Genomic DNA, 11,502 nt, shown 5'->3' on the forward strand with positions numbered 1-11,502 from the left:
AAAAATCAAACCACATTTTACTCGTGCAACAGCCTAACAGCCACAGGTGACTTGGGTACCTTAAACAACAATTACTTCTTTATTATTATTCTTTCGTTTATCTAAAGGTTAAACAAAAAAGGAAAGAAAATGAAACATATCATGCATCATGTGTATGTCTTCCAATTCAGATGCTGTATGAATGAAATTAATCTCCCAACTCATTCCCCCCCCCCCCCCCCCCCCACAACACACGGCTCCTCAATAGCCAACGGTCATTATCACAATTTACAGCGAGGAGTGGCCTACAGCTCTTTTCCATCTTCCAAGCTTCTCTCTTCCCTGTTGAAGCAAATACTATTTTTAGAACATCCTTAAAACATATATAACCAATTATACTTTATGAGAACACATATGATTTATAGATAACCAATGCAGCTTACGAATACAATTAAATCACTAGCTCCTAAATATGTCATTTATAGAATGCATCCATGGGGAAACAAAACCCAACACAGAGCTGCAGAAAATGCCAGTGAAAAATTGAAGAAATATCACTCAAGGTCACAGTGTGTCATTGACCGCAAGTATTACACTTTGAGTCCCTCACTGTTGAAATATGTTCAATCATCTCTTCTTTTTGCTGAAGAAGACATCAAATAAAACCAATACTAGAAATCTACACTAAGAAATGTCCACAAAAATTGTGGACAAAGTACAAGTAATTGCTTCTTCATCTTCCATTCCTTTTGTTTTCCTTTCTATTGTTTCCCAGTACAGGATGAGGATAAATCTAATAGAAACCACTTCCCTTCCCAAGTCATACATAAATGATATTAAACATCCAAACAGAGTCAAGACAAGTCCAAGCAAAAACATCACTTGTCAGTATGAACTTCAGTTAATTAAGGATAAGATTTAGCCAGATATAAATCCCTCTTTAGATTTTTTTTTTTTTCCTCTTAAAAAAAAGGAAGAGAAAACTCAATTCTTTTTGACAAATAAGGGTCCATGAGTATGTTTTCTTTGTACCTGTTTTAATCCAAACAGATAAAGAAGAAAAATAATCAACTGGCCCATGAAAACAGCAGTGAGAAGTGGTCTTAAGTGTAAACTTTATTATAATGGCATCGGATTTTGCATAAGCTATGTTAATCAGACTCTTCATTTTCTCTAAAGAACCTGTGTCTGACACACACAGACATGGGTATGGGGAAACAAACCTCTAAATATATGAAAAAACTTAGAAAAAATTGAGCATTCCTGTGTCGGATACATACCCGTATTCGACACACGTCTGAGTATGAGTAACATAGTGCATAAGGATGGTTCAATTTTATTTCTGAATAGACATAAAGCATCTTCTTATCAGACAAAGTTCCCCCTTCCCCCCACAACACCCTTAAAGGTTTTATCATCTTACAGAAACTGAGGAATCATGTAACTGATTTGCACCTTTTTTGACTATGTGAAATTTAGTGCACATTCTTGAAAGTCCAATCACTGCTCTAAAGAAGGCATGGTAGGTTTTGCAAGCTCAGAGTGACAAGTTTACTAGCTAAAAGCATGTTAAAATACCTTTCTAACTTCAATGGCGAATTTATTATCAACAATGGATATTGCCTTAAATCCCATTGGATGCAACACCTCTTTGTAGCTGCATGGTTCAAAGTTCAAAGAGATTTTGATGGATCATTCTTATGTCAACAGATAAATATCTCCCTATATGATTAAAATTTAACAAGCAATTCTATGGAAACAGGATTAGAAAATACTCTGAAACCAATCTAGATAAAAACAGAAAAAGGAGGCAGAAAACTACTCTTCAATTGATACTTTATATGGGGGTCCGCCAGTATGATCATCCATCTGCCATCACGTAATTATAGTTTCACTTTCAGTGTCATGACAGAGTTGAGTAGGAAATTGTCACTTCAATCACTACAAATTTCTGAGTATAATCGAAATGCTTTGCAGATTCAAAGCCATAGCTACTTATAATTTGTAAAGAAAAACTGAAATGAAAAAAAAAAAAAAAAAACCACAAAAACAAGTTGTCCCTGAATGGGGGAAAAGGAAAGAGAAATAAAGGACCATTCATAAAACAACAAATATGCTTACTGGATACATCAATGTAATAAGCTCTCCATCTGGTTTTAAACAATTTTGGACTTGCTGCGCCCAAGCTGATCTCATATCTGGTTCAATAGCACAAAAAAACCTGCAAATTCATTAGATTAGGATGATCAATAGATTCTCCTAATGGGATAACAACCTGCTTCTAAAGACAACTTACGTATAATCAAAAATAAGATCAAACAAGTCTGTTGGGTGCCAGGAGAAAAAATCTGCCTTTAAGAAGGTAAAATAATCCGCATTTGGTAACGAAGAAGACATCTATATTCACAATCAAACAGAACATTAGAAAAAGCAATCCTTCAGAAAGACTAAAACTAGCACAAATACCTTAAATTGGAGCTACCATTCTGTGGATCTTGTTAAAGTGGGAGGACTGCAAAGGCCACACTTACCTGCTTTGCTTTCTTTATTGCCTCTTCGGATATGTCCAGACCAACAACATAGCGTCCAGGGCATGCCATTGCCACAACATCATAGCCCTGTCATGTTTGAGCAGTTTATTCCTGTTTAAATCAGTAATACGTGATGGTAGCAGATATTTTTAAGGAAGAAATATGATGAGAATAATTGCAGAGAGGAAGCAAAGGTGGTACCAATTAGCATAGTGAATAAAATTGCATTTTAAAGGTATAAGGCATATAGCAGAGTATTCAACATACAGTGCCACATCCAGGGACGAGAACGCTGCCCATGGGGAGGGATCCTGTGTGATGGAGATGTAAAATAACAGGCGTAGGGCGACCTAAATCCCAAGGGGTGACTCCCTGCTTCCAGGACTCTTCCCAACCAGCTAAAAATTAAATGGAAAGATACAACATGGTGTCACTGTATGAGTTGTGATCAGACAGAAACCCCAAGCAAAAAAATCAAAATGAAACGCTTCCAGTTTATTTTTCCCAGAATACCCATATAGTAAAACTAGTTTAAATCATAAGCAACACCCTTAATTGCTTGAAAAGAAGAACGGGAAAGGCTTACCTTTAACCAAAGTGAAAGAAAAAAAACCTAGTTATTCGAACAAACCAAAATTTGAAGAAGCGAAGGGGAATATCGAATATGTGAGATGAATTTAGGCAGTTGTTGGAGTTTAAGAGTGAAGTAGTAGATAATTACCAGCGGCGTTGGTGTTAACGAGTTGTTGGAGTTTAAGTAAGCGAGGATTAGATTTAATATTGATGTCCGCAGTACGGCGGCGGCTATTGTTCTTGTTGTTGTTGTTCATTCCACGGATTGTTCCGAGACGGAGAGTGATAGATGACACTGGCAGTGGCAGATTCCAAATCCGGAGGGAGAATAGAGATCGCGGCATAAGCTTGATAAACGCAAATAACCTTCTGTCAGATTTTGTTGCCGTTCGGGTAGGTAAAGTAAAAATTCAAAGTAAAAAACTCACAATCAAAAAACTCAAAACTCAGAAAGAAAGACTTACAGTTAATAGAGCCAAACGAACTAAATACTATCAAATACTTTTACTAAACCTTATTAAAAGTAAAAGGTTATCTTATTTCTCTGCGTGGTCTGTTTGTTAGGATAGGGACAGTTTCGGTAGCATTGGATAGAATCGTAAGGACAGCTTTCTTTTTTTTTTTTTTTTTTTTTTCTAAATACATCATCAAATTTTTTTTATATACTTACAAAATTTTTTTTCAAAAGTACTCACATACCAAATATTAATTTAATCTTTAATAAATGATAAAAATATTTTTATATATTAAATAACAAAAAATCATCTTGTATTTTTTAAAAATGAAATTTTGAAAGTTATATTATATTCTCAAAATTTTTTTTTGAGAAAATAACATAATTTAAAAATGAATTATCGAGAATAAAATACATATCTTTAAAACTTATTTTTGATAATTATATTATTTTCTTAGAAATGAATTTTCAAAAGTTATTTGTATTCTCAAAAATTTGATTCCAAAAATACATAAATTTTTTAAAAAATATATATTTAATTATAAACTATTGATAACAAAAAAATTTGGATCTCTAATATTTACGGCACTAAAAAATATTATCAACAGATTGGCAAATTTATAATAAAAACTAGTGGTCAAAAAGTTAGATACAATCAAAATTGTTGATCTACTGATGACATTGTTAGCGACAATGTTATATAGGGTATTCAAGGTCCGACCAACATGCATGCATGCAAATCCATGAGTCATCGATGTGTCTATTCTTACTTGATCATATGTGTGAATAGAAAAGACCAAGTTCTCAAGCATGCATGGGATAAAAATGATTAAGGTGTTCTTGAATATTTGGAAGTTCAAAAGAAAAGAACAAATTTATCCCATAAATGTTAAAAACATCGATTTCAATTTCATTCACATACATAATCAAATAAATGGATTCATAAGCACATGATTAAGGTTTTGTTATTAAAAGTGAAATAAAGCTTCTCAGATATAGAGATGTAAGAAGTCTCAAAACTTTTTAAATATTCATTTTTTAAAAGTTTCATTTAAAAGTTTCAAAACTTTTTAAATATTCATTTTCGAGAAGCTCAATTTTAGAAAAAGAATTGAGAATAAGAGAGAAAGGGTAGGAATGAAAAATCAAAAGTAAAGGATGGGGTGTATTTAGTAAAAATAAAAATTTTAGTTTTGAATTTGAGGTGTATTTAGAAGTGAGGTGTATAAAATAATAAATTGAGTGTAAATAGAATTCCACTAAATACACCCCATCCCTAACTTTCTATTTTCCATTCCTAGTATTTCTTTTTTCTTCTCTTTATTTTCAAAAATCAAGTTTATCAAAAATGGATATCTGAGAAACACTGAGAATTCTCAAAAATGGATATTTGAAAAATTTTAAGGATTCTCGAATATCTATTTCTAATAAGCTTTAAGACTTCTCAAATATCTATTTTCAAAAAGCTCGATTTCACTTTTAATAATTGGAAACCTTAGTCATGCACTTATAAACCTATTTACTTAATCATGTGTGCAAATGGAGCTAAAATCAATGTTTTCAAGCATGCATGGAACAAACTTATTTTTTCTCTTGAGATTCGAGAAAACCAAGAATACTACTTTTTGGTTTTCTGATTTTCTGGTTTTGTATGGGCAAAAAAGTGTTATTGGTTTCTAGCCTTAAGACAAGAACAATTTATGCCCATGCATGCTTAAGAACTACCATTTTTCTTCCATTCATACATATGATCAAGTTAGAATGGGCATATTAATAACTCATGCATATGCATGCATGTTAGTTCGAGCTTGAACACCTTATAAAACATTAACCCTGACAATGTCATCAAGAGATTGATAAATCCGATAATAAGAACCTTTAATTTTTCAACCACCATTAGAGGTCTTTATTGCCAGAACTAAGCCATACCTCAAAGAAATCATTAGAGATATTTGAAAATCTTAGCACATAAGATTTATTTATTTTAAAATTAAATGTATTTTATTTTATTTAAATTAAAATTAAAACGTTACCATAAGTTTATAATTAAATATATATTTAAGCAAAATTTTGTGTATTTTCATAAATAGATTTTTGAGAATACAATATTACCCTCGTAAATTTATTTCTAAAAACACAATATATTTCTCGAAAATGAATTTTCAAAATTTATATTATATTCTCATAAATATATTTTCTAGAATACATCCATTTTTGAGATTTACAAAAGTGGTTTAAGGTTGTTTAAACTATTGAAGATATTTTTGTCATTTATTAAAGGTTAAAATTGACATTTGTTATGTGGATATTTAAAAAAAAAATTGAGGGTGTATAGAGAAAATTTTATGATGTATTTAGAAGCCCCCTCCCTCTTGTTAGGATCCATAAGGATGGTCTGTTACTTGTTATTGGGTACAGCAAAAGCTTAATATTGATTGTCAGCAAAAATCGAAGAAACATGCATGATGATATAATATGCGAAATAATAAACAACAAGAACATCGAAAATTTATGTGGTTTGGTATCCACAAATCAAGACGATAAAAACTTTTCACTATATTTAGAACGAAATGAATACAAATGTTTAATCACGTAAATACTCTCTAAAAAGCCTTCAAATAGCTTAGACCCGAGAGCTATACTTTATGCCCTGTAACTTTCTAAACTCGATATCTTTCTTGGTACCCTCGTAGGCACTAAGCCTTTATGGTACAAGGCTACATTTTTAACATCTCGCTCTCACCCTTTGCTGCCTCTCTTCCTCTTTAGTGCTTTCGCCAAGCACATAATAGACCTAAGACATTCAAAGGTGCATCTTTGCTCTTCACAATGACATGCCTATTTATAAGCAAAATTTTTTATGTTCACTATACATACAGTAGCAGTTGCTGTAGAGGCGAAAAATAATGTAGCATGCGATATGAAAGCCAAAATTTTTTGCTTCGAATTTTTTTTAGACTTTGTTTTAACCGACTTTCCATCTTTGTGATGGTCATTGTTAATGGCGACACCACCGTTAATAGTGGTGCTACATGGTGGCTTTACTGTAATAAATGTCAAAATTTGCAACTTTGGTTTTTTCATCTTACGAGCAATTTCTCAAAAAAAAAGGCTAAAAATTTCAAGTTATCTTCCCAACAATTTTCACCTTGATTTGAAAATTTTTACAAGCTAGCAACTTTCTCAAAAACTGAATTGTCTTTTCCACACCTACCCCTAAGGCAGATCCACAAAGCATGTGAATTTTAACCAAGTCCAAACCATATTTGAACTTACAATCGAGAATATCTTCATTGGACACAGCAGTGGGGTTCTATTCAGTAAATGACTTTTACTAACATCACCAATACCTAATGATACATGTCCACGAACGAAGTGATAACTGACATCTAGGTACGAACCATATTCTACCAATTGTAGAACACAACAATCAATCCTTGCTGCAAACTCATATTGTAAAGATCTTCCAAGCGCGTAGCTTCCTCCACATCTACTTTGAGATCATTTTTGCCTTTGTCTTAGACAAGGCCACGACCGTCTGTCACCTAGACTCCAAATTCTCATATCTAAAAGGAATGAAAACCATACCATGTCAAAATCCTTCTTATATACTCAACATGATCCGTGTTAGTGATACTCTCTCCAATCACACACACCTGTAGTACAATAACTATTTGAGGGTAATTGTCAACTACCACAATGACCACTCTCCAAGGGCATCCTTTCTCAAAATAGCATCTTTCAAAAAAGTATCATTCTTTTTACAAGCCAACAATTCACAACAGACCTAAGGTGATAGTAATTTTGTAACAACAGTGCTATAAACACACAATGAAACTTGCCACACTTTAACCAAGCATCTGCAAAACCAAATATCTCACGGACTATTGCTTTCGCGATGTGCCTTACATCACAACTATACAGGCTTGACTAAGATGCCAAATTGTATTAACAACAGAACGCTCGCATCAAGCTCCAGCTGCTCCACATCACTGTGATTTTTCACTCCAACTGACTCCTAACATGCATGATTTCATTAAGTGGGTGGTATGTTCCTGATACCTCAACTCTATTAGTATAGGTGACCTAAAATAAGAACATCATGCACTAACTTTCCTCATCCCTTTTTAAGTCTGCCATTACAACTTAAGCACAACAATTCACTTTAATCTGGCTTCAGCTAAAGTTTCCCAACATACCGTTAAACCAGTTAGTTCACAACATACGTCGAAAATCTCATGAGTAGTCTATCCATCTCACCTAATCCAGAGCACTTTAGAATTAGAAAGTATATTCTAAGATTTTATACCAACAACATCTAGAGAGTTACCATACTTTTACAACTATAATTGTTGTTCCAAGCAATAACATAGTGTTCTGCTATATACAAGTTGCAAGCACATGCCATCAACACAACTTCACAGATTAAAATATCTACTATTCAACATACCACAAGGGAACTCCACATGGCAACATGAAGACCATGATTCAACCCGCATTTGCAGCACAACACATCTTCGTTGCACTGAATATTTCAGAGATCTGTACTAACTAATGACATTCAAGCAACGCTAAGAATTGTAGTTTTGTCCAATCACATAAAGGTTTTTTTTTTCAAAATTTACCTTTATCACACCCTTTTCATCATGTCCAAACTGTAATCTCAAGACTCCACCTTTAGTAGAATACCACTATCTTGTCAAGTCGAGAACCACCAAGAAATAAATATCTTCCACATTTTTTTAACCTTACCATTCAGTCTTAGACAAAATCTTCAATCGTGCTTGAACTTGTGACAATGCTTTACCGACTTCTATTCAAAATGCATAACCAAGTGTTGAAACACAGGAGTACATTCTTCTATTCTGAAGCTTTTCCAAAGGTAATATCAGTTTGTCATACACTTGCTCTCTACTTACAGCCACAAGCCCAACGTGGTGGTCTCATCGCTACCTCCAATAACCTTCATCTTCAAGATTTCACAAAATTTTGCCATTCACCTTTTTTAAAATTTCATGCTTTTTTTCTTTAATCAGTTCTTGTTACATTCGCTTGCATCATGATACGCCATACTAGACTAGATTGCTCCTTCCTCATTAGCTAGCACTTTCACAACCAACATAAAGTATACAAAAACAGTATCATATGAATAATACTTTTAGAGCTCTCAGGAAAGATTGGAAGGGTCACAATCGGTCCCATTTAAAATTCAACCTCATTAATCAGAACTCCAAAATGTATTTATCCACACTATTAGTTTTTCATATTTGTGAATAGTAGCATATAATTGAACAAGACTGTATACTTGAACAGTATCGTATGATGAATAGTACTTCCCCTAAAAAACTTTAAATTTTGGCTATAGACAACAATCATCCCTCTGGTAATCTGGCTAACCTTGCTCTTATCTCCTTCCTTCAAATAACCTAGAGTTTTGACAAAAATTAGCTTTCTGATAAGTCTGGCTATAACATCAATCATTTTTTGAATAAGCTTGGCTTTGACATCAGCAATCTTTCGAATTGGCCTAACTCTAATATCATTTGTTATGATTGAGTCAGTTCTAATACTATTTGTTAAGATCCATGAGGACTATCCGTTACCAATTATTAGGTACAATGATAGCTTCGATATTATTGATTGTTAGAACAAACCTAGGAAACATACATGAAAAAATAATATGTGGATCGAAAATTTGCATGGTTTGGCATCATGCATACATTCACAGACTGAGACGATAAAAAATTTTCACTATATTTAGAACAAGATGAATGCAAGTGTTTAATCACCTAAACATTCTCCCAAAGCCTTCACCAACCTATAAACCAAACCTGTCCTTATGCCCTAGAACTCTCTAACCTCGGTACCATTCTTGCTACCCTCGCAGGCACTAAGCCTTTATAATATAAGACTACATTTTTAGCACCTCACTCTCACTCCTTACTACTTTTCTTCCTTTTTGGTGGTTTCACCACGCACACAAAACACCTGAGGCCTTCAAAGGCACACTTTGCTCTTTACAATCCCATGTCTATTTATAGGTAAAATTTTACCATACAAGGCGTCGGTTTTTATAAAATTGACAGGTACTGTAGCAACAGTATGAGTGTCAAAATTCCTGTGCCAGTTTCTTCTTCAAACTTTGTTGCTGCCAACATTCCATCTTTACAGTAATCACTATTAATGGGGTGTTACTATTCATGGGGCTTTATTATAGCAAATGTCAAAATTTATTTCTTTGGTCTTTTCATCTTCTAAACGATTTGTCAAAGAAAATTGCTAAGAATTTTAAGCCATCTTCACAACATTGCTTTATTGTTCTGTTGCCCACCCTAAAATAATGTCATTTAAGTAAGAGCGTGAGACGTCCAAATACTTCACTACTAAAACAACTATTCAATCCTAACTCAAAAAAAGCTAATACTACTAGTCTACTACTAACTACAATTCTGTCTGTTACAAATTATAATTATAATCTTTCAATCATGTTTACATGTTTGATTTCAACTTATTAGAACTACATGAACTTTCATTCAGTTTGTCCAATCTTAACCCTTTTGCTAGAAGACTTTTCTTTGTCGGAGACAAGTTACTATTACTAACCATAAAGGACTACTACTTCCTAAGGACTAAAGAGAAGAAAATCCATAATATGAATATTATAGATTTTGAAACAAGGTGGAGATGTCCACTTGGCACCTCAACCTTCCTCCATTTTTTTTATTTTTGATTTATTTTTATTTTTTAGATAAGTTTTGTAAGGAAAAAGTTAATGAAGGTAGACATAATAAAACAAATCATATCTAATGGGTGTATATTCACTATAATCCATAAGTGCCTTTTTTTTATTTTAAATTCAAGATCAAGAAGAGGTTTTTTTTTTAAAAAATTGAAGTTTGGTTAAAGATGAATTTAAAATGTTTCACCTTGCCTCTGGAATATAAAAATATATTTTTTATTATCTATATAATTTTATATTTTTATATATGTATTCTATTAAGAAAGTTATTATTTAATCGTTAATTTAATAAATCAACATGGCACTCTATTTGAATTTCTTTTTTTTTTGTCATTTCCTTTGTTGTTTATATTTTAATTTTTTTAATTAGATAAGTTTTGTAAGAAAAAAGTAAGTGAATATAAGGATGAGAAACCTATATCCAATGAGTTCAAATTCACCTCGATCCAATAGGTGTATTTTTTTTTTAAATATGAGATTACATAGAGTTCTTTTTTTTTTTTCAAATCGGGTACAGGTCAAAAGCAAGTCTAAAGTGTTTCGTCTCATCCAATATATATAAAAATATATATTTTATTATTTATTATTTATGTATTATATTAATAAAGTTTTTATTTAATATCTTATTTGAATAAAAATATATTTAAAATAATTAAGATGTAATTCATATTAAAAATTATATTTTTAAGATGTAATTTATACTTTATGAACACAATTAAGATTATATTAAAAATAATGGCTACATGGTGTAAAAAAATCTCTAAACTATAATTAAAAAAGTCATCCAACTCTTATTTCTTTATTGCAATGAATCAACTCTTTCAATATTTTGGATGAAAAAGTTAACACTATTAATTTTTTATCAACTAAAATAAAATTGCATATGACACAATAAAATAAATGAAAGTTTTCCACATGACACAATAAATATATGTGAAAATAAAATAAAATAAAATATTCTTCTTTTCTTTTCTTTTTCTTCTATATTTTATTTCTCTTTTCTCTTTCTAAGATCACTTTAAGGGTTCAATTGACTATAATTCGGGGATTATTGATACAATTTTGCCATGTGACTAGATTTAATCCATTTAGAGGTTCAATTAAATCAAAATAAAAAAATTAAGAGTTTAATTAATTGCAATAAAATGTTAAGAGTTTATATGATTATTAAATTATAATTCAAGGGCATTTTTTACACTTAACAAAAAATAACTAAGGTGTTTTAG

The 11,502-nt window shown here is 31.9% G+C and overlaps 1 protein-coding gene across 4 annotated transcripts; it reads right to left on the reverse strand.

Annotated features, from left to right (window-relative positions):
• Positions 1-51: 51 nt before the first annotated feature.
• Positions 52-3,688, reverse strand: LOC111312120 (thiocyanate methyltransferase 1-like). 4 transcript variants are annotated; one of them, XM_022912139.2, is made up of 9 exons: positions 3,548-3,688; positions 3,232-3,430; positions 2,778-2,908; positions 2,511-2,597; positions 2,276-2,376; positions 2,101-2,200; positions 1,802-1,848; positions 1,558-1,636; positions 52-321 (listed from the first exon to the last, which is right to left on the reverse strand). In XM_022912139.2, exons 2-9 carry the CDS (start codon positions 3,425-3,427, stop codon positions 268-270), a joined length of 795 nt encoding a protein of 264 aa, XP_022767874.2. In that variant the 5' UTR covers positions 3,428-3,430; positions 3,548-3,688; the 3' UTR covers positions 52-267. The 4 variants fall into 4 exon arrangements, with proteins under 4 accessions (XP_022767874.2, XP_022767877.1, XP_089619403.1 ...); XM_022912142.2 differs by lacking the exon at positions 3,548-3,688 and having other exon boundaries at positions 2,778-2,943; positions 3,232-3,371; XM_089763277.1 differs by lacking the exons at positions 1,802-1,848; positions 3,548-3,688 and having other exon boundaries at positions 2,101-2,177; positions 3,232-3,535.
• Positions 3,689-11,502: the final 7,814 nt, after the last annotated feature.

This window comes from Durio zibethinus, chromosome 1, assembly GCF_047325235.1.
Source record: "Durio zibethinus cultivar Kanyao isolate XHJ-2024 chromosome 1, ASM4732523v1, whole genome shotgun sequence".
NCBI lineage: Eukaryota > Viridiplantae > Streptophyta > Magnoliopsida > Malvales > Malvaceae > Durio > Durio zibethinus.

Excerpts from the sequence above, each read along its gene's own strand:
- LOC111312120 (XM_022912139.2), bottom strand. The coding sequence starts at position 3,427 with ATGCCGCGATCTCTATTCTCCCTCCGGATTTGGAATCTGCCACTGCCA. Across the intron at positions 2,201-2,275 it reads GATCTTATTTTTGATTATAC|GTTTTTTTGTGCTATTGAAC; the intron begins GTAAGTTGTCTT and ends ATGAATTTGCAG. Across the intron at positions 1,849-2,100 it reads TTATTACATTGATGTATCCA|ATGGATGATCATACTGGCGG; the intron begins GTAAGCATATTT and ends ACGTGATGGCAG.